The sequence below is a fragment of the Pithys albifrons genome, chromosome 14, assembly GCF_047495875.1.
Source record: "Pithys albifrons albifrons isolate INPA30051 chromosome 14, PitAlb_v1, whole genome shotgun sequence".
Lineage (NCBI taxonomy): Eukaryota > Metazoa > Chordata > Aves > Passeriformes > Thamnophilidae > Pithys > Pithys albifrons.
Genome location: NC_092471.1, coordinates 10,575,385 through 10,598,684, shown reverse-complemented (window position 1 = coordinate 10,598,684; position 23,300 = coordinate 10,575,385). Strand labels below are relative to the sequence as shown.

Sequence of the window (23,300 nt, the reverse complement as noted above, 5' to 3'; positions counted from 1 at the left end):
ATTTTCCACAAGATACTATTGAACTTACAGCAGGATTTAGAGACAGGAATGAACACTTGCAATAATAATAACTAAAAAATAAAAAAGCAACCCAAAACATCCAAAGTTACATTAGCAAGGATTAGAAGTATTAACTTGAAGATTTTAAAATTACTGCTTTAAAAAGTCTTGTACCAGACAGGAGTTTTCAGCACCCAGCCAGAGGTGCTCAGTAGTTGAGGAGAAGGGACTGGGAAGGGCAGAGATGTTTAGGGTTTTCCCTCATTTCTTTGCTTGTCTTGCCAATTAAGCTCAGAATGTTTCCCAGGTGTATGACAAATTTAAGGGATGGAAAGTCACATACATGTTTAGTGGTATTTCAACTGGACTCTGTACAGCATCTCCAATGTCTGAATCAAAAGCGTTCTGAGTAACGTCAGATAAGAGTTAATAGGAAAAAGAAACCAACAGAAAGGCTATTGATACACCTTTAAAAATGTAACACAAAAATAATTAACCACTGATTTCTTGGCATGTAAAAGTTCTATACAAATTTTAAAAATTTTATTTGCAGGTACTAACCTCTTGAAAAGCTCACTCTGTATTTACACTAATTCTTTTAACAAGTTTATCTCAAATTAAAGCATATTTAAAACAATCATGATTGCATTAACTTTTCTGCTTTAAATTATTACCCAATTAGTGCTTTATTCACATTTTAAAAACTTGTACAATTTATTACAAATATAAAACAGTGCAGTTTTTCATACATTATCCCAACTCTGAGACAAACACTTAAAAGACATGAAAAAATTTTGATTTCTATAAACATAACATTTGCATTACTCATACCCCTCTCTTCACTGTCCTCCCATAACCCCGATTTAAAAAGATCAAACATACAACATACTGTAGGTTTATTTTTATTCAAAAAGTTACTGTCTCAAGACATAAATACAAATCAGAAAACAGTACAATTAGGACAATAGAATGTGGAGGACAACAGGTTAAGGTAAATATATAAAACATTTTTAGCTGGTTGAAAACAAAGCTGTAAGAACTGCTTTCACAAAGAAACACTCCTTCAAGAGTAAGAAAAATCAACTTAGGTTTAAAATCATATATACAGTCCTCTCAGCAGTTCTGTTAAATGCAGTGGTGTGAAAAACAATATAGGCAGTACTTTTAGACATGAGAGTATTTATTTATGTAAAATGAGTTAGGCAGATCTAGTTCTGAGTTTGTTGTTACCCCATGACTTAGTAAAATAATTATATTTTATCATGATCCTTTAGATAATCTATGGTTTTTGGCTACCACAGCCGAATGTTTAATTTCTGAGTCTAAAAACAGGAAGCCTTTTTGTATTCACCCATCTGGGGAGATTCTTGTATTGCAAGCGTATTAAGGCATGGAATGATTAAAATAATATACCTCGAGAACTGAGAGACAACTGACAAAAAATATACATATGTAATATAAGTTAATATTTCCTTTAAAATGATGTCTAGCTGCCTAAGCCTTGCAAAATGAGTCGATGTCAAAATGGCATAGATCCACTTTCTGTTTTAGACCAAATTTAATTTATTTGTGAATGGACACAAAACGAAGTTTAAAGCTTAGCTTTCAAAGAATATTATGGGTTGTTTATGAATTTCTATTATCCAATCTAATTTACATACAGAGGAAATGTACTGTAACCTGTTAGAAGTATCTTTAACCTGAAGACTGCTTGCAAAGACAGATAGATAAAACAATATAAAATACAAATTTAAAAATCATTTTTAAAGCATGAATTCTCATGCTCTTCTATTTTTAAACATTGTTAAACTTTCAATATATTTCTGAAACCTCATAATTTTAAGTTGGAATTTAAAAGTAAGAAAAAACTAAACAAACTGCGCAATTATAAAATCAGCACCAATTTATATATATATATAATTTTATTTAAAATTTAGATCCCTATTCCCACACTCTAATAAGCTGTATAATTTTTGTTTAGAATTTTTCTGCAAACATACTACAATAAGCTTCTTTTATTTGGAGACAAAATACAGTGGCACTACTGGAAGGAATTTCACAACATTACATTTTTCTTAAAGGACAAGCAAACTTTCAGGGTTGGTAATGGGCAAGCATGAGTGAGATCTGTTACGTTCTGGTAGCTCAGAGTTTATGGACCTTTCTGAGAAGGCTAACATGATGCTTTTGGAATAAACATGTGTTTTAGATTAAAAAGCTGTTAAAATTCTGCTTTATGTATTTTTTTTCCATGATTAGTTAATACAAACCTTCTGTTGCTGAAGTTTGCATTTAATTGAAAATACTGACAACTCTTCTGGTTCTATCACTGTAAGAAAACCAATCCATCTACCATTTCAGTTCATGGATGTGAACAGCAATCCAGCAGAGCTTATGATTATTTAGTACAGCCAGCAAATGTATAGAGAGGGGCTCAAATCTGTACCAAATACCTCTCAGACTGTTAGATTAGAACTTAGAGGGAATACTTCTTATGATCCGGAAATAAACTGATAGCACATAAATAAAATATTGATTTTTTTCCCCAACAAAAAGTGTAGCTTATCCTCAAATTGTTTACTTGTCCTTTACATTTCTCTTTTTTTTCAGGCAAACAAAACTGCCCCTTCAATGCACTTGATCTTGAAAGCATGTCATTCTCCTTAGAGAAAAATCTGTTCAGAATTTCACTGTATCTACCACAATTTTGTATTGAAAAACTTCCTCTTCCACTTAGAAAATGACTTCACCACTGATTTATTTGCTGCTCTGGTATTAAAACATTGACACCCCAAGAACCTAAAAAAAAAGTTAGAAATGGTGTCAATTTTTAGTCTACTACACATTTAAGAAAAAAACAATGAAATTAGTTTTAAGATTAAGACACTTCAAAATATGTTAAGGCATTATAAGTTTATTTTTCTTCCAAACCAGATTCACCACACTTCTGATTTTAGGTAATAATACGAAAAGGGCTCCTCATTCATTAGAAGTATTTTTCTCACACTTGAAATTCAATAACTCCAATAGGAATATGACAAAGTCTGTGTTTTAATTATTTTAGGTAATGATTGCAAAAGAATTTTTAGTTAGTTGCCTAACTCAGACTTCTTTGACAATGGCATTCTACTGGCTTTAACCTGCAATCAAGTGTGTTATTTGCAGCAACTAAACCTGGGACAAACCCCTCCATACACTGGTTGCTGCTGCACCTGTAACCACAGAAACCACAGGTCATCTCACAGCAGCCAACCAGGACACAAACTGAACATTCCTTATGAGATGTAGCCACTCTCTCAGGAAGACAGTGAAAAATTAAACAATCATCAGGCAAAATCAAACAACTGTCCTTTGGGAGACTGCGTGACTAAGGAAAGAAAAGGCTTTCCTGAAACAATCAGCTTCCACTTCCCATGTGAGAGAGGGTAGATATTACCACTGGTATGCCAAAAAAACACCCCCAGGAGATGCAGATTTTGTGACTGTCCTAGCTTTTATAGGACTTTATAAAATCAGAAAGAGCCACTAGGGACTTAATTTTCCTGAACCTTAACACTGCTGTTCACACTTCTCTCTTCACAAACCAATTTTTACTGTTTTTTCAATCCAATTCACTTTAGATGCATCACACACTGTGGCACACAGGCAGAACTGCCTCTGGTGCCAGGAATAACTGGGCACACCCAAAGGTGAGAAGACAGGCTAAAATTCTCATCTTATACCATGTGCACCCGAAAAAAAACCCATCAGCTTTATTACACCGGGGTCTCATAAAAACAAGCGCAGCATCTCCACAAATAGCGGACCTCAGGAATAAGCTATAAGAATAATCCAAATTAACTTCATTCTGAGAAGGTTTGTTTTTTGGGTTTTTTTTCCCGAAATTGGCTTGATTCGCGTCACTCGCGCTGGGGCTGCGGGCGCTGCGCTGCCCTCGGCTGCCCCCGCGCGGCCGCGCCCGGGAACTGCAGGAGGGGAAGGAACCCGAGGGCACCAAACCTGCCGGAGCGGCGTGTTCAGAACGGGAAAGCTACAGAGTTCTGAAATCAGTGACGTGCACCTGCAGAACGCCAAATTTTTAGCATTGTGAGGCTAAAAAATGACTGGTGTGTCACAGATCAATCCAGCAAAATAAAAATATCGAGAAGGGGAGGAACTATTTTAAAACAGAACGTCAGAGAACAAGTGAGATACTTTCTTGGTGTTACTTGAGGAACAGAACACATGACAGCCAGACACAAACCTAACTGTTCATTGTTACTGAAGCAAAGGCCTGGTACAAAATATATGGATTGCAATTTAAACAGTATTTAGGACTTCTCTCTCCCATAAACAAGAACAGGTTCACGCTGCAACAATACTGTAAAAAAATACATAACCGTCTTCCAAATTCCACCAAGCTGTCCAAGATTCCCAGGAAGCCTTGTTGTACTGTCCTCTGCTGGCTTGCTGCAGCTTGTTATTTCCAGTGTAATTTTGTACCAGCTACACAAGGTCAAAACTGGCTGCATACATTACAAGTGGTTCAAGACAGAAGGAATCCCTCATGCAGATTTTTAAAAGAGAATAGAGACTGCAGATTTATCAAGTCGGATAAAAGGGCAACTGCTGCAAGCAGAAACTACAGACTTCGGATGTTTTGGACCTAAAACTTTATATGGAAAGAAAAAATACCTCTCATCTCTATAAACAGGTATCTGTATTATCTCCATTTTCTTTGTTATCTTACTTATGCACAAAAGTAAATATGCCAATTAAAAAAACTGAAAAAGCAAAAACAAAACTGAAATAAAAAAAGGCCAACCAAAAACCCCCACAAAACTCAAACCATCCAAGCTGTAATGACAACAGTCACTAAGCAAGCTCAGCACAACAGGAAACTTGCCTGTAATACTGTGTGCATAAATTTTTATTTTTTTAATGCTCTTTGCTACCTCTCTGAGGGTCTTTTTCACAACAGATGTGTTTTCTCCTCAGACTCAAAGGATTTTAGTTTTTACACAGCTACATATAAATATTTAGAACAAAAATTCTATAAACTTGCAAAGAACACTGACTACCTTACAATTTATGAAGCTGAATTACAGCATAAAATATTGCTCTGACTGTACCAGTCTGCCAAAATAAGCTAACGAAGACAACCTGAAGATTGCATTCTTCCATTTAAATCTGGAGTATGAGAGTACAGTAACTTTAAGACTGAGTTTACATTACTTTCCCTTACGTAAGTTAACCTACCGATTCATCCATGATTGAAGCAGGGTCAAAGAAATCTGGTTTTAGTTCCGTTCTTTCTCTCCTGTTCTTTGATGGTGGCTTTAGAAAGCAAACAAACAAACAGGTTAATTGCAATCTCACAAGAAAACCGAGGTTTTACACTGTAGCAAGTGAAGGTCAACTCTCAACGGGTAAAAATACACCAGGGATAAATGTAATCATAATATTATTATACATTATTATTACAGGAAGTGTTCTTGCTTTTTGTACGGCACTTTGAGTAGATGGCACTTGTGCACTGACAGCAGCACAGCCCCTAAACCATGCAGAGAGCAACAAGAATGTTTTTTCTGTTTCTCCAGAAGAAAAATTTGATTCAAATATCTTACTTTAAAAGCAGAAATAGAAATCCTAAGTCCACTAAGAAGGTAAGTAAGTATCTTACTAGGTCTATGTCCATGGTGTCAAAATCCATGCCTTCATTAAGATCTTCGATCCGCCCTTCTGATGACATCATCACATCTTCAACAATTGGCTCTTCATCATCTTCCATTAGACTTGTGCCACGTCGACTGAAATGAAAAGGAAAAGCACACTGTGTAGCACTAAATCAAGTTAAGTTTTATCTGAATATTTCAAAAGCTAATACTCAGTAAGGAACTCCCAACAAATGATAATTCCATCAGACAAAACAGGAATTAGGTAATTAAATAAGTGCACAGCTACTGTTACAGAAAGCTGGTATTTAACCAGCTAGAAGATACTAACAGAGTGAGGGAGAATGGCTAACAAAGATCAACCTGGATAACTGTGATATATTGCTAAATGGGGATTCTGAAAGAATTCAGTCTGTGGGAATTGATAAGCAGATCTAAACCACACCTAATTTTGCACTTAATGCTCAAGTGATAAAGAATCTAAGTTTTGCCACCTAAAGTAAAATTTTTTTCTGCCTTATGATAAGGCAAGGGAAAACATCTTTGCAATAAAGTAGATGTGTAAAAATCATTACCAATATTCCCACACAGTCCTTCATCCTCTTTTCTCACAGCTTCTACATGCAACATCACATCTTATGAGAAAAATAAGGACTCATACTAATTGGTGTCATTGTATTAAAAAAGTCACTGATGAAACTATAAGTACTGCTAATAACACAACTAAAGACAAGTAGGGGAAAGATGTAAAGCTTCTCAAGATATCTGTCCATGGTTTTAGTTTACAACTTGTACTTTTTTCTGTAGATCCACACAGTCCTTAGGAAAGCAGGGAATTTCTAAGCCCTTTATTACAAAGCTCACTACTATTCAATTTTCTGCAATCAAAAGGTTCAAAAATAAGCAAGAAATGCCATGTTCATTTACCACTGCTTCAAATGTCAGGGCACAGAAAAAAATCTGGTCAAGAACCAGAAGAGGTGAATCCCTCTTAAAAGATACAGGTGTAACACTGCATTTAATAACCCTCCCCTCCCCAGACCATGGAAGGAACAGGTGACTCTCACTCACATGGCGTGTTGCAAGTTGCTTCTCAGCTTGACGTAGTTCATCGCTGCCCTCTCCTGTTGTTGTCGCGCGGCTTCTTCCTGTTGCCTTTGAGCCAACATCCACGTTACTTGCGTGCTTAAAAAGACCATTATTCTATTTTAAACATGTACTGGGTTTGTGTATGAACACTAACACAAAGCAGACCTACTCATCTACGTACTTGTAATCGAGGGGAGCTTGGTGGTGCTCGGGCTGCATAGGATAGACCCCCATGTAATTCTCGTCGGGTCGCAATCTCTTGGGCTCCCTCATGATTGTGGAAGCGAGCTGAGGGGTCTGCATCATGACTGGGGTGTGCATCGACTGCTCCCTGTTCAGCCACATGCCGTCACTACTGCTGCTCTCCTCAGCTGGAGGGAAACACAGCAAGAACATCAGTAAAGGGGTTTTTTTTCAAGCTGGTCTGAAACTGAATGCTTAAACACAAGTTAAATGCATGTATGTTCTGCTTACTAAGAATCACCTGCTTGACTTTTTACCACAAAGTGTTACATGTGCCTCAAAAGGCCTGGATCTATAATCACTGGCCGGAGTATTTAATATACTTTTCTATTCTGTGACTCAACACAGTGTAGTGCCCTTATTTCCTTTTGTCAATCAAGTGTCATGTTATTCAGACTCTCCAAACAAACAGCTTTCCCATTAAGATACAGACATGCAGAGAACTTAAAAAACCACATTAGAGCACACCAATACACTCACACTAACAAATAGGGAACAACATGTGTAGTTTACAAGAACATCTACTCTGGTACAGTTTAAGATGAGAAAAGTTCTACCTTCAGGTACTTTCCGCTTGCCTGTTGCTGGCTTTGTCTTCTTATTTCTTACTGTAGATCCTCGACTACTAATACCACTAATTACTGACATAGTATCATCATCTCCACCAGCTAATAAAGAGTTTCTGTAGGACATGAGAGGAAGCCACACATCTTCTCTTCGTAGAGACATCTGAAAGGTCATAAACTTCTCCAAGTAAACATACCTTTAAAAGAAAAAAAAATCATTACAAAGATGCAAAGTATCTGTAACAAGATGTCAGCTTGTCAAGATAAACAACTACTAAAATTAATCCAGTGCTCCTCATCCAGTTAACAAAAAGGCCTGATAACAGCAAATGCAGAATATGATTTTTGTTCATCCACCATAAAATGAAAATAACAAGGACAAATACAATTTACCCTCTATGATTATATTTAATTGCATTAGTGCAAACTTAGCTTGATGTGCCAAAGATTCCACTTTAGGTGAATACAATACACATAAATATTTATTCTGATGCATGTCTTTTGTGGCTATCATTACAACTATTAGGAATATTTTAAAAATACTTACACTGTTCTTTTGTCTTGTCTGAGAAGTTTGGAGGAGAACTCACTCAGAATATCAAGAAATGCCAAATTTAATGGTGGGTGGCTCTCACCTTGAGGATTAGGCTCCTTAAAAGCAAATTCTATGCCATCCCTAAGAAAAAGTTAAAAATTAAGTCACAAAAAGCACAAACAAAAGTTATAAGCACTGTGAGCTACCAAAATGGAGCCCCTTTCCTTTACGTTAAGAAAGCAATATCTTTTGTTTCCATATTCTGGCAATAAAAGTCAACAGTATTCACTATTTGAATCTGGACACACTCCGGTCATTTCTACCTTGCACTGCAGGTTTTCTGCATGGGGCCAACACAACCACTGCTGGCACAGAAGTGGATCTGTTCTTACTGTCATGGATAAGACACTAAAAATACTTTTTCATTATAGCATCAACCCTGCTATCCTTTATAGATTTATACAATGAAGCTGGACAACACCAGCAATATTTAACATTTGGGTTTTACTCAAGACACAAATCTACAGTCATCTCTTAATTAATAAATAGGCTATAACAACTCTTAACAAAGAAACATGTCTTTAACAAACTGGTTTTGAAAGACTGAAAAGCTAATTTTATGTTAGCCAAGAAATGTTTACAAAAATGGAAGCAACACAAAGCACACAATTACTTGTGTAACATAGCAATAGCTTCTCTTGTTTTCAACTGATCCAATCCAAATGTTAAAGCAAAACGTCGAGCAAGTTCCTTTATGCCACTGAATGTCGGTGATGATCTGTCAAAATTATAACCATTTTCTTGAATCATTTCATTGAAAAGCTGTATGAAATGAGAAGGAAAGGTTTCATGTATTAAGAGATCATGCCAAACTTCAGACCAATACACGCAGTTAAGTTAAAGCAATAAAACAGTATGTTTACAGCCCCTCCCTCCTTAATCTGACAACACCAAGAGACAAATGTGGAGGGTTAGGACAGCCAAGGCAAAGCTGCTCTTGGAGGGTCTGCACTTCAGAGTTAACCCTGAAAATGTACACTGTCCAAGCACACATCCAGCTGTAAATACACTGGATGACAGATTTCAGTGCTTCACTAAATGAGGTGTCCTGGAACTGAGAACACTAAAAGTTGGTAGAATTGCCTGACTACATTCACTAATAGAGAAGAAATAAATGGGGTAAATTATCACTTGGCCTTTACTATTACAGTCTGACAAACTAATTCCCTTTTTTTTTTACTTAATCTTTTCAATATACAAGCATAAAGAAGAAATTCTAAAATGGAAACATGTCTTCAGGGAAGTTGCCAAAGACACTAGAAACTGTCACTGACCATCAGACTTTTAACTGTTCATCAACAGCTGGCAAAGCTGAATACTCTGAACTTTACAATCCTTTCTTTTCTTTTATCAATCCTTTACTCATCCAACCAAATTTGACTGTAATTCCCTTCAACAATCTGTTTTTCTGTCATTTCCTAATTTTGTCAAACACACTTGCCCTCCACACTCTCGTGTCACACAGAGTAAACCAAAACCAGACTTGCTAGGCCTATGAGCAGTAACTTATTTACAAGTATGTTTGGGCCATAGTTGCAAACTTCTCCTTTATGTTGGTGTGGCTCACTGAAACTTAAGGTATTCCCTTTCCCTTTATCCACTATCACTTCTACTATTTTTTTCTAGTTGATTTCTTTGTCAAAAAATTTTTCTGGGAAAAATGCTAGTTATAGATTTAGCTTGACATATGGGTTTGTTTGTTTATAACATGAGCCCCTCTTGTTACTGTTCTTATTGCCACATGAGGATTGCCTCAGTGTCTCCCCATTATGTACATAATTGTACAGAACATTCACTTTCTGTCTGACCTTTAAAATACAAGGGATGGTTAGTTACGAGATACAAAGACTAAAAAGGTCGAGCATTTACCCAACTTCACAAAATCTCATGAAACCCAGCAAAAACTGTAGAGTATTTAGTTGCACATTTTTTGTTGCAGTTCCACCAGCTACTTAACAGTCAATGCTGCCATCAAAAGGAAAGACTTCAACTTCCCTTGTACTGGCAATATCCATACAGGTAAGTCAGTCCTTACTGTAATAAAGTCCTTTCCTCGTTGGTCTCAATAAGGATAAATATCTAGCTCTATAATCACTATGTGGCTTTATGACCTTTAGTCCAAAAAGCAGATGTGGGGAGAGAGAAGACAAATTTGGGCAGTTTTTTTCCTTTACTGATAGCAGAGATCTATGCTGGGTTACAGTTTGCAGAGATTTTGTTGTTCTATTATCTGATCTGTGAGTAAAATTCTTGCAGATGGTTCAAGGGAGCAGATGACTCCAACTCTGAACTCAACTGAATTCATCAGGTCTCCACACACACAAGTTCATTCACTGAAGGGAGCATTAAAACATGTTTTAATATCAAGTATGTGTGAAGCCCCTGCCAAATATTAAGAAATACTGAATTACTAAAACTTCCCATTAATTCTCAGAATAGTTAAAGAAACCCCAACCAAACAAAAAAACCAACAGAAAAACACCAAAGCAAAACCAAACCCCCCACCACACAGCAAGAAGTGTTTTCCCTTGGTTATCTGTTAATAAGTAAATTGTTAGTTAAACTATTCTTTTAGTTATAAAGGTGTCACAGAGTTATATTAATTTTGTATTTACTGGGCTCTCACACACATGTTTTGTAGCACAATATTTGGTAAGCATAGGAAGACTTCTGCAGTCTTTCAAATGTGTTTCAGTTTAGATCTCCTTATCCCTACCTTCCATAAGAATTTTTTCATCAATACCTCACACTAGTTATTAAACAGGACATGATCCACAGTGTGGAATTTCATGCACGAAAATACTGTAAATTCTTACCTGCTGCAAACTAAGAATAAGTGTTTTAGCACACTGGATTTTGTCTATCTGTCTTGTTTTACTCATGGTTTCTTTAATAATATCACCATAGTCATTGTAATACTAGGGGAAAAAAACAAAACAAAATGTTAACTTTCAATATTAGCTGAAAACAAAACTACTGAATTCTTCTGAAAATAAAATCTAGAATTTGCTATTAAAAACATTTAACACTTTCAGAAGGAAAAAAATCTAACATGTTCATGATTACATTAAAATTATATCCTAAACCACCACCAAAATAATTTAAAAAAACCAAACCCAAGTCAGAGGGAGTAAATCCATTCTTTTCCTTCTTGTTGTTCATATTACTTTAGAGGCAGAATGACCTATTTATCTTCAAGGCCATGACACATTTGTTAATGACACGTGTTCACTCCTTCAGGGTCCAAGATTAGATTCTAATCTTTGCAGTAACTCCTGTAACTCTGGTGGGGAGGCACTAACAGGCAGCACCTCAGCTGTAATTTTTCCAGAGAAGACAGCTGCCTGCTCAGTTCTTTAAGTATTTCAGGTTTAATAAAGACCCAATTAGTTATTTAGAGACTCAAAATATATGTAGGTCACTCAGACAAGAGCAGGCTGCTCAAATTTTAAATTTTTTAAGGTAATCACCAAGGAGCAAAGATTTATCATGTTCACAAAATGAGAACTCAATCCCAGGAGCCAAAAGGGGTTTTTATATTTAAGTAAGATTGAAACAGATATAAAGGTAATATGGGGAGAGTGGGACTCAAAACTTGTTTCTTTTCTACAAAGTTTAAACTTAAATTATTTGATGAGGCCAGACATCAGAGTTGATCTTTGGGAGAAGATTCTCAAAAGGCCTGCTAAACAATTAACCGAATTTAAAAAAAAATCATCAATCAGGATAAGAAAATAAATATATTAAAACAACATAAAGATAATTAGCAGGTTTCCTTCCTCCCTCCCCACCACCCACACACTGGAACTGTGAAACTCATCTCAGTCATTTTTATCCCTACATACAGAAAAAGAACTTTTAAAGGACTACAACTCCAGAGAGTTTTGAAGTGTTCACATTTTGAATCAGTTACCTTGTACAGTAAAAAAGTAAGTAATCATTAGAAAATCCACAGCCACTGTATGCAAGTAGTTCCATGAAGGATCACTACTAAGCTTCAGATTTACCTTCATATATTGCTTGAAAATGTCTGCAGCTGTGTTCATTTCCACCACAGTATATACAATCAGCTTACAGAAAGCTGCAAGAAGATTTCTTCTTTTGTGCAATGCTTCGATTTTGCTGGCTTCGTCATCCTGCTGCCCATCTGAGAGAGTCCAGAACAGGAGAACTGTCAGGCTTAAAGGCTTCACATTGAAGCATTTATATATAAAAGTGACATGGGCTAGTGGTCAGGATTCAGAAAATCAGATCTCAAAAAACCTCCACCAAAACTAAACAAAACACCACAACACACCCTCCACCCAAAAAAAACCAGAAATGCACAGGTAAACAAATATATTAATCAGAGGGCAAATAATATAAAGCAAACATAAGTTTTGTACAAACCTGCACTATTATTATCATCATCCTGATCAATGAAGACATGATCTAAAATAAAACTGAGTAGTTCAGATTGCAGTGAAGAATCAGGAGTGTAAACAAGCGGCTCCAACATGTCACGTCCTCCTGTCATGATCTGGTGACTGAAGATCATCAGCACATCACACAGAATTGTGAAAGCCTGTTGAAGAGGAACCTTAGTAAATACTTGCTTGGAAAGTGCATCTTATTTAGAATAATGTATTTGCACTTGACAAAATACTCAAGTTTACACAGGCCACTGAAGTTCTGAACAACTACACAGACCACCTGGAAGTCAAAATGAGCACAGCTCCTCACAGCAGTTCCTGTATCACAACTGGGTCTCCAAATAAAAATACTGCACAGATGAAGCCAACTAAATATGAAAATATTGCCAGATTAAAACATGAGGACCCTGAAACTCTCGAATTCTGCTTGATGGGTATTACGTTAGGTCACTAGGGAACTTTGAGGACAATTTCCTTTTTGCTTTTTTTTTTATAACTGTTTTCATCACATTTGTAGAACATCTAAAGGGTCATTCAAACCCTTCATATCATAATGTCTTGCTTCCAAAAGTCCAACCACCTCTCTGCTTTGCTAGTTACCTTATGCACCTGGCATCAGACTTAAATGCCTGTACTCCACCTTCCCAGAAATTTCAAGGGTCTCAGTACCTGACACAGACTGACACCTTCAAATTAATAGACCAGGCAACTCTCTAATCTCTCAAGTACTTCCATGAACAGATCTGTTCTCTAACTCCTCAAAGCAAATATTACTAATTTCCTGGTCACAAAAATACATGTGCTCCTTTGAAGAAGTTCCTTGCGCCGTTTCATGAGATTAGAGAAGGAAATTGGAACCAATGCCATGGTACCCTGTGTGACAGGCACCCTGTGTAACTAGGCAGTTCTGTTTTCTAGACAATTCACTAGACTCAGAATTATACAGCCTTAAAGAGTCCTGCTCAGCTTCAGTGATTTTTGTTACCTGTACTTTCCCACCCTACACCTTGGGACTATTACACTGGATAGCTCTTTGACATAGAACATGCCTATTAAGTTCCAGGGATTTTCTTCTTCTAGCAAGGGTTTCAAAAGCTGCAAATGTGCAACTCAGTGGACCAGATTTTCAACTTCAATCTTTAGAAGCAAAAAGGCTTCTGGCTTTCTATTTGTTTAATTAAACCATCTACCCAGAAGATAATCTGGTCCTTCCCCCAAAGAGAGATACTTCCTTTGCTTGGGTTTAGGTTTTTTCATTTTAGCATTCTAAAGATTGTTAAAGGCATTTACTTGGAATTAACCCTGCTATCAGTAACCTCAAACTCCTAGGAATGAACTGGCAAAAGAACTATTTGCCCACAGACTGGAACAGACTCAGCCCCTGGAGTATTTAAGCTCTTCCTTTGACCATGTTATCCTCAGAACTCAGGACAAATGCTTCCCAATATGATGTCTCAATTCTTTTTGAAACAGAAGAAAAAAAATACAGAACAATCCCTAAAACCTTCATGCCAGCATTTCTCTTCAAAAAAGCCAGGACTTTGGTCTCCTGAACAGTCACCCATTACTCACATGGGCTAAATATTTATGTATTTTATGTGTGAAATATTTAAGAACTTGGTTCCAGCTCAAACTCTCCCTGCAAAGGAAAACTCTGAGGGACTGACTTTAAAATTGGCAAAAAGAAAACTGCCCACATCTTTTCCAGGCAATACATCATTGTTGAGACTTCCAGGCATTTGCCAGAGTATCTCTATACAACAGTACTACCAACAGATCAGTGTGAGTGTTCCCAAGGGTTACCACAAAAAAAAAAAATTACAAGTGAGACAGACAGAGAAGTTGCCCCTGTATGTCCTGACAGGTTTACAGTAAGAGAAGGAAAGTTGTTTTCATGGTTCTTGAGTGGATAAGCACACAAATATAACTGTAAAGATGCTGGACTGTAAAAGCATTTGAAGTCAGAACTAAAACAATAACTTCTCTCAAACTGCTGTCCTCAGCTCTTCCAGTTTTGAGCCCACGAATCCAGAGGCAGCTCCACAGGACAGATGTGCTCATGAGCATGTGGTAAGCAGGAGATTTGAAATGGAACTCTTCCACTTAACTTCAAAACCAGGTTTTTACCCTGCACCTGCATAGTCATTACTTAAATAAACAAAAAGTCCCTTGGAATAGAAGTTTATGCTACCTAAAATTACTACAAAGAATCAAGTTTAAATTGATTCTCAAATGCTACAAACATTACGTAGGGAGGGAAGCACACAAGGTACAGTGTATATTTCACTGCTCAAGCTGAACATGCAGGACATGCCACATTCCCACATAAGCACCAGAAATATCAGCAAGAGGAACTTGCCAACTGCTTTATAAGTACAACATTAGAAGACTACAAGTACAAAAACCAGTCACTAACCTGTTCCTTAACAGCAGTGTTTACATTGGTCAGGTAGTGTTGACAGATTTGACAGAATACTCTCATCTGCTTCTTCAGACGCAGAAGATCCTCCTTCAAAGAGAATGATTTCATATAAAACAGATCAGGTTTTTTGATTTTATAGTCACACTTAGTGCATAAATTTTCATAGTGTTCCACCACAGACCTCCCATGTAGTGGTAACATCCAAGTCCACTGCATTATTTAAAATCACTATTACAAATACAAATAGCAAGAAGCCGTTTCCCCACTTTGGTCAACCTGTGTGGTGCAAAAAGAAATGGCAGTTGAGATGAAAATCATGAAGTTGTTTATTACAAAATCGGTAACAAAACCCTCTCAAAAACAAACTTAGAAAACGCCAACACCTCTCCTCAGCCCATAAAGCACTTTTCCTTTAAAATATCTGTATTTTCAACCTAGAAGATAGATTTTAGGCACTGTTCATAACTAAAAAAGACAAGGCTATATGGTATTTTATTTTTTTAACTCGTTGCTTGGGATAAAGTAGCAGCAGAGAAGAGCTGGTGTTTTCTTCCCCTCTTTCATTGGAAATAAAAAAAAAGTAGCTTTATGTGTTGCAGTAACTTCCCAAAAAGTAGATTACTAGCAACTAAAGTATCAAAGTCCTAACACAAAACACCAACTGTGTAACCAGACAAAGATGTAATGCCTGTGAAAGAAGTTTAAAAACTATCTCTGAAATCAAAACTGAAACAAGCCTCTCCCTTCAAGAGAGAAGGTAACACACAAGTACAACACATCATTTAATCTCTACACGATTCACAAAAGCAACAGTTGCTTCTTGACAGGAATTTAAGTATAAAATTATTTTAAAATACCTTTAGTACACAAAACCTTTTCTCTCAATATTTACCCTCAGACGACTACACTGTTGTTAAGAAAATTACACAGGGGAATAATTTCTTTCATACAGTATTGTTGGTTTACATTTTAATTAAAACTGAACCATTTATATAGTCTTTAATTTAGCAGCCTGTACCATGAACCTAATTCCCATACTTGGTCAACCTGTTCACAACAGCACAATCTGACAGTCACTATTGTCAGAGGGCAAAAAATCCCAAACCAACCAACTGAAGAAACAAACTGATCAACCAAGCAAATCTTTAAGCATTTCTATTGCTTCTGGTTCTGTGCCTTTTTTTTTGCTGTTATATTCCACTGTCACTGAACAGAAGTCAATGGAACTTCTGTAGGTACCTGATACATTTGGCAGCAGTCAAGCAGTTAAATAAAACAAAATAGCTGTAGCTCAGAAGTCAAACCTATAAAAGCTTTAATGTAACAAAAATCTATTATGCAGAAGCAGAAAAGTCTTAATAAAAGACCAGTTTTCAAGTAAGTTCTTTCAATTCCTGCTGAAATTATTACAAATTACATTTTACTGCAAAACAGTTAAGTTAATCTTAATTTCTAAAGTATATTGTCAGTATTTAGCTCTCCTTCTGCCATCAGGCTTGTGATAAAGCTTTAATCACTATTACAAAGCCTCAAGACTGCTGTTTACCCTGTAAGGAACAAGCTACCAAAGCCTCCAGATCTTTCACACATTAAGCTCTTCTGCACAACCTGATCTGGGGTTGCAAACAGTAAAAGCCACTAAAACACACATGGGTAAACTGGCCCAGTGTGCAAGTTCACATTTATTTAACACACCTCCAGACTGTAATTACTGATTGGACTAATGAAGTCTCAACATGACAGGGGAAAACCACCACAGTCTGGCACAGGTGCTCTGTTATAAAATAGTACAAGTTACACAGAATGATTTTCCACTCCTGCATCTACCAGGAGCTCCAACTACCACATCCTAAAACAAAAACAATTTTTAAAAGGAAGAATGCATATATCCTCATAGTGAAATGAGTGCACTGTAACAATGGATTATTAATTAATCATGTAATTATTAATGCCATGAATTCCCTTTGTTTTCTCCCTAGTAAATTGTGACAGTCACATACAACTTCTTTCTTACATTAATTACAAGTATGGCAATCAAAGTGTTTAAAAAACCTGAAGCATTTACTTCTCTCCTCTCTGGCATAAAGAGAGATGGACGAACAGTAACTCCACCAACAAAGTGCAACTCCAGCATAATTCCCAGTCAAAGAGCACTCTTGGCACAGGACTGCAGGGGACTTCCAGAAAAAGTAAGTTAGATTATAGTTTCCTTTTTTTTAAGTTGAAGAAATCACCAAAACATTTCAGCACTTACAAACTTCATTCTAAACCATCCAGCCTTTCAAAAAACTTTTTTTCATTAAGTTGTTCACACAGTGAACCACCTGATCACCCTCCTCAAGCAATGCTGCCCAGTGGACACAAGAAACCTTAATCCTTCCTCCGAGATTTTTTCAAGAAGTGAAATTAGAGAGATGACATTTGCCAGAGCTTTGCCCTTCAGGATTACTATACATAGAACCAGAACAGGCCTTCTCATCATTTCCTGAGAATCCGAAATTTAACTTCATCTTTTCATGTCTTTATTTAACAACGTATTTAAAAACCTGATGGAGATCCAAGTACAACTGCAACATACTGAGCAATAAGAATACGATACTGAGCAAATTCTTAGATCTCACTGACTTGTCACTCAAATTCCAGTTTGTGAAAAAATTCCAACCCACTATTTGAGAGTAGTAAAACTGACCATACTATGGTTTATAATTTGCATTCTACCTCTCCTTAGCATTGTAATTACACCTGACAGCTATCATATTTATTTACAATTACTTTAAAATTCTATCAGATTAAATGTAACATTGACATGGAAATAATAAAAATGTAACAGTTGAGGGAAATACCAGGTTTATAAGTCAAGCATTTAACTACTAAAACTGTGAATTCTGAAACACTTACTAGAAAAATAAACAGAGTTAGGCAAGTATCACTATAAAGAAAATTCTTAAGTCTTAATTAATTCCATCACAGTGCTGTCTTCATGACACTGCAGCTACGTACAAATGTTTATTTACTAATACAACTGGAACATGGCATACCTTTGTGGAACTGCTTTCAGTAACTTTTGCCAGCTGCCAAAGGATTACATAATGAGTACACTGCAGTGCATGGATAACAATCTGAAATCAAAGGGAAAAGTGCATTAGATGACAAAGGCCAATAAAAGACAGCAACAAAAGCTATTTGTTGTTGTGCCTAAAGAACACATTTTAACTACAGACCTGTTCTGGCATGTCTCCATTTTCAATGCCAGTTTTCAATAACTTGTAATTGCAGCCAAACAAGTCCCATCTTGACAGGTCGTGAGCACTGGAAGCATCAGAAATGAAGCAAAAATATAATTTAACTAATATCATTTCTGCAATTTGAGGTTAACAACTACTAAAAGCTTAACTGGGGGGTGGGAGTGGTTAATAATAATTAATTCGTTTGAAAAAAAATACCCCAACCACAACCTCCCTCTCAATCACCACAAAAAAAGGCAAAGCAACAAAACTCCATGAAATTGCATTGAAAAAGAGATACCAAGTTAAAAATAAACAAAAACAACCCCCCATACCACAGACCCCAAGAGTTGTGTGCAGAACCTACTTGTGAAAAGCAGTGATTCTCTTCAGTGTTGACAAGACTTGATATGCATCATCTTCATCAGGTTCCTCCCCCTATTTAATAATCACACAGTGAGAGATCTCAAGCAGTGCATTCTAAGTGAACTGGGGAGCTAAAACCAAACACAAACTGAGGGGCATAGGGAGGGTAAACAGCTGATTCTAAATTATTTAACAATGTCACATTTGCTTTTAGAACAATTAGAGAGATAAGGCAGCAGTTCATGTCTAGAGACAGACTCGATCTTAAATGTCTTTTCCAACCTAAATGATTCCGTGATTCTATAAAACAGCTGCAGAAGGAGAAAGAGGGGAGGGGGGAGGGAGAAGGGGAAAAAAAGCAAAGTCTAGCATAGCTGAATACAAGGTATAATGTAGGTGCTTCTATTTTCTCTGAAGAATCCAGCAGAGGCCACTGTCAGACAAAAGACACTGGACTAGATGGGCCACAGGTCAGTACTTCAAATCTTACTTTAATCAGAGAAAAAAAGTCTTTGAGAGAGGTAAGGAAAGTAGTTTGTTCTAATCTTCCCACAAGTTCCGACAAACTTGCATTTGGTGAAAGAAAAGGAGTAAATGGAAAAGGTCCAAAAAGTATCTGTTCCTACACAGGATAAACTATCTGAGGTCAAGAAACTCCTTCTCAGTCTAGCAGAGATAATGCAAGTTTTACTATTCTGTAGTTGTACAACCTTGTCAAAGAACTACAGATTTCAACACTTCCATCAGACTATTTGCCATTTTCCTTCAAGCCAACTGTCTGACAGCTCATTTCCCTGCTTTACCTCTCATTCTTTCTTTTCCTCACAAAGGGCAACAAATGGATGGCATTTCTAGTCTAGGGTTTCTAGAGTGGAGTCCTAGTTCAGGACAAAGAGCAAAAGAAAAAAGGAGCAGAGCCTGATAAACTACATGCACCTGAGAAGTGCAGAGAATGAAGTTGTCAAAAAGACACTTCCTATGCTCCTCACCACTGGTGAGGAGGAGAAACAAGTTTTGTCTGAGTGTCAGAGATCCCACATAGTGAAGTTAAATACTCCATCAGAAAATTCTCATTTTTCAGATCAGCACAGTGTGGGAACAAAGTTATTTTTAAGCTACTAACAGCATCTGCTTGCATTCAGGAAGGGAGGAGGAGTGTTTTTTAGAGATTTTGATATTTAACAACAGCAACATACAATCACAGGCAAGACCAGCAACAGTAGCAGTAGTACATCTGAGCAGAGTCCTAGTGGAATTACAATACTACAACTTTCAAAAACATAAGCCTCAAAATTTAAGGAAGGAAAGTTTATGTAATTTCATAGTTTATCAGAAACTTATCTCAAATTCCCAAAAGACATTTGCCAAAGGGAGATAAAAATTAAAGACTCGGTGTCCTAATATACAAGAATAGTCTGTGTTCAAATAATCACACCAACGATACTGCTGTATTATTGCACCTACAGTCTGGAAAGTCAGAGGGAAGCTCCCATCCCCAAGTCACTGAGTTGCAGAGGAAGGCACAGAAACAGACTGGAAATATTTACAAGGGCAGGAAAAGTTGATCTTGCACATTAAAATACCTCTTGCAGGAAGTCCTCGAGAAGTCGATTAAACTTGTCTGCCAATTCATCTATTAACTGGCTTCTTGCAATGTCAACCCTGTTAAAGATTGTGAACTCTTCATTACAGAGAGCATGGTATGTTTTTGAACAGGCCTCCAAAACATCTATATCTGTGTGTTTCTCCACAATGTCCCGGATTTGTCGCAGTAAGGCATCCAAATGCTACAAGGAAGATGAGCCACAGGAAAAAATATGTATTCATATATACATACACACATATTTTAATAAACCTTAAATTTTATAAGGTAAATTCTATTTATTACTTTTGTAACTATGATACAGAACACAAAACACCTACAGAAAGCCAGTGAAACTTCTGAGAAATTAAGTCTCCTTATCAAAAATTAAGTAGGAGTTTGTCAAAGACCAAAAAATCAGTGCATTTTGAAAAGTCTTTAAAAATTTGCAAGTGGTCAGTATGGTTTTATCAAACACTTGAATTTGCAATGACAACTGAACAATACAGAATCATTTACCTCCTACTCACACTAACATTTATACATGGACTTAAAAGCTGTACAACTGAAGAGTTAGTTTCACAGCACTCCAGTGTCAGCACTGGAGCCAACTTCAGTCCTTCTGATATCCCTCCCCTCACCCTGAGTTGCTCTCTACTGCTCTGTCACTGATGGCTGTGCTGTCAACTATACAATTTATCACTTTTTCACTCTAATGATTTCCAGCTACTTGCTTCACAATGCAATAGCACATGTGAGAAGGAGAAAACAGAGATCAGAATGTCTTCATCAACTTTATCATCACAGCACTTAAAATGAGAGCAGTAACTGTATGATTTGTGATAGGGTAGTTTTTCCCTTTTTCATGCAATGAAGATGGTGGTTTACCAGTTTTATTGAGCAGAAAAAGAACTTACTGAACTATTTCTACAAACTTTATCTGCCAGGCAGCATATCTCAAACATGACCATAACCCAATAATAAATGTTCTTGAAGTTCATCTAACTGGCAATATTTTCTGTTAAAATTTGCCAGACAGGCCTTAGAAAACAAACTTTCAGTATCTCTAAGAACAGGAGCCAGTCACAGCTCTGAAGACCAAATCTCATTCTCAATAGGGGTTACAATAAATAAAGTCTCATTTACATAAAAAAACCCACACATCTGGAAGGGTGATGAAAATTCCAGTGACTTAAGTATAAAATCTGGGATTTTTCCTTCTGTGTTAAGTGCTGCTGAATGTTACCTTACCTTTTCTAATCGTCCTGTTGTATAAATTTCCAAATCAAAGTACTGTGGCAACTGCAGTAAGTTGGTGACTTTTTCTGCATCTACGGAATACTGTAAAATTGGCAAGGAAATTCATTTAGGTGAAAAAGTACTGGACAAAATTCATTACTGAACAAGCAAATATTAATAAAGACTAGTAAGAAAAAAGAATAGTAGTTGTGGAAAACCATGCCATTAATTACAGAAATTATACTTGCAAACATTTTAGCAGCAATCCATCAACAAGAAATGGAAACAATCAAACCTACCTTTGCAAGCAGCTGAGGAAGTGCCACTGCAAAAAGTTCAGTAATTTTTGTCCTGTCATCCAATTGCGTTTTCTTTTCCTTTGCTGTCAGCACCTAAAATATTGGTATTGTGAGGATTTTACAACTCTGAGTTCTGGAGTAAAGTTTCATTAATGAAACGAGGATTAGGCACACACACCTCTAGTAACACTGTAAATTATCAATGCAAGCAGGAGAGGGAATGTATAATTAAAAAAAAAAACAAAACAAACAAAAAACCCCACACCACTCAGTATTCAAAAAATTCAATTCAAAGTTAGACCCAATAATGTTATCAAGATAATACTGAAAGCAGAAGTGATAATCTAGAACAAAAGATTTACCTTCCCTTGCAACAAAATACCATGATTGGAATGACAAACCAAAGAACAGCAAACCCTTCTTTTTAACAATTTACCCAATTCACATGCCAATCCAACCTTCATACAAGTTTTCAATCTGTACCTAAATGGGTTTCTCACCAAAAAAGCACCACTCCTGAGAGCAGTTCCCTTCCTCTGCAAAAGAGGGCTGCCTGAACTCTATACAGTCACAGAACAGTCGATGGGTGGACTGCCCTCCTTCCAAGGGACTATGGGGTGTATTTTCCTTTCCCTCATTTTGCTCTTTCAACTGAAAACAGTTTTAGCTTTTCTCAAACATTGATTTTTGTCTTCCTTTCTAACCAATACTGCATTCAAGATCAATTTTATATTACCTTTAATAGTACAAACATATGCAGCAGTTCAAACAGTATTAAGTAAATGCCAAAGTCCAGAAAAAGTGAACTAGCAGGACAGTCAGGCACGAGGCTGTGGAGACCAAAGCTGAATTTTGAAATCTCAGAAACAACAGCCTACAGTCTTTTGCTTCTTCCCACAATGTCCCCACAGAGCCAGTCCCACATCTCTAGATTTGTAGCTTTGTGCCTCCTACCCTTTTTCCTGTTCCTCTTCCCACAGGAGGATGACACTCGGCCGCTTGCCGAATTGTACAGAGCATTATTTCGATCAGTGCACTTTCCTGTCTGTCCGTTAGAGCTGAAATTTAAGAAACAGATGTTAACACACAGCTTGATTTTTCATTTCCAACAAGGATCAAAGTATGTTTGGCTTTTAAAAAGGAAGACAGACATTTAGGCCAACAGCTCATTTCCAGAGGTGGGGATGGCAGAGGTGATAGAGAAAGTACCTTATGAAATAGTACCAGAAAATATTTAAAATTGAGGGAACATCCCTGGATGAGTCACAGGACAGGATGGAATACCAAGTTTTATTTCCATATTAGTTCCTTTCCATTTTTCAGAGGACCATTTACCAGGGCCTATGAATTACAGAATTATGCTGGGGGTTTTGTTTGGGTTTAAAGAAATGATGGTATTTTTCCATATGGTAGGTGCAACACTCAATAAATGAACCAGTTACACAAGCAACTTCATTTCTCTGATGCCAAAAGTACAGCCTGAACTTGTGTAACAACAAGGCAACAGGACACTGGATCATTATTCCTTTTCTTCCCACCATTGTCCTTCTGTGTCTCACCCCCGTACCAGAAGTGATCTCTTTCTACTCTTCCTCACATTTTTTAACTG

At 36.8% G+C, this 23,300-nt stretch overlaps 1 protein-coding gene across 4 annotated transcripts in view; it reads right to left on the bottom strand.

Annotated features, from left to right (window-relative positions):
• Nucleotides 1-886: 886 nt before the first annotated feature.
• STAG2 (STAG2 cohesin complex component) overlaps nt 887-23,300 on the bottom strand; it is a 75,440-nt gene continuing 53,026 nt past the window's right edge. For 2 of the 4 annotated variants that reach the window (XM_071569727.1, XM_071569728.1), the window contains exons 16-34: nt 22,646-22,749; nt 21,692-21,784; nt 21,405-21,494; nt 20,155-20,358; nt 18,573-18,643; nt 18,203-18,290; nt 18,020-18,100; nt 14,976-15,068; nt 12,537-12,711; nt 12,155-12,294; nt 10,964-11,065; nt 8,761-8,909; nt 8,100-8,228; nt 7,544-7,749; nt 6,925-7,114; nt 6,726-6,839; nt 5,663-5,789; nt 5,239-5,316; nt 887-2,799 (exon numbers count right to left, since the gene is read on the bottom strand). In XM_071569727.1, the coding sequence (XP_071425828.1) occupies nt 2,776-2,799; nt 5,239-5,316; nt 5,663-5,789; nt 6,726-6,839; nt 6,925-7,114; nt 7,544-7,749; nt 8,100-8,228; nt 8,761-8,909; nt 10,964-11,065; nt 12,155-12,294; nt 12,537-12,711; nt 14,976-15,068; nt 18,020-18,100; nt 18,203-18,290; nt 18,573-18,643; nt 20,155-20,358; nt 21,405-21,494; nt 21,692-21,784; nt 22,646-22,749 (2,258 nt within the window). In that variant the 3' untranslated portion in view covers nt 887-2,775. Of the gene's footprint in view, nt 2,800-4,380; nt 4,652-5,238; nt 5,317-5,662; nt 5,790-6,725; nt 6,840-6,924; nt 7,115-7,543; nt 7,750-8,099; nt 8,229-8,760; nt 8,910-10,963; nt 11,066-12,154; nt 12,295-12,536; nt 12,712-14,975; nt 15,069-18,019; nt 18,101-18,202; nt 18,291-18,572; nt 18,644-20,154; nt 20,359-21,404; nt 21,495-21,691; nt 21,785-22,645; nt 22,750-23,300 lie in introns of those variants that run through there. The other 2 variants (XM_071569730.1, XM_071569729.1) reach the window with 2 other exon arrangements.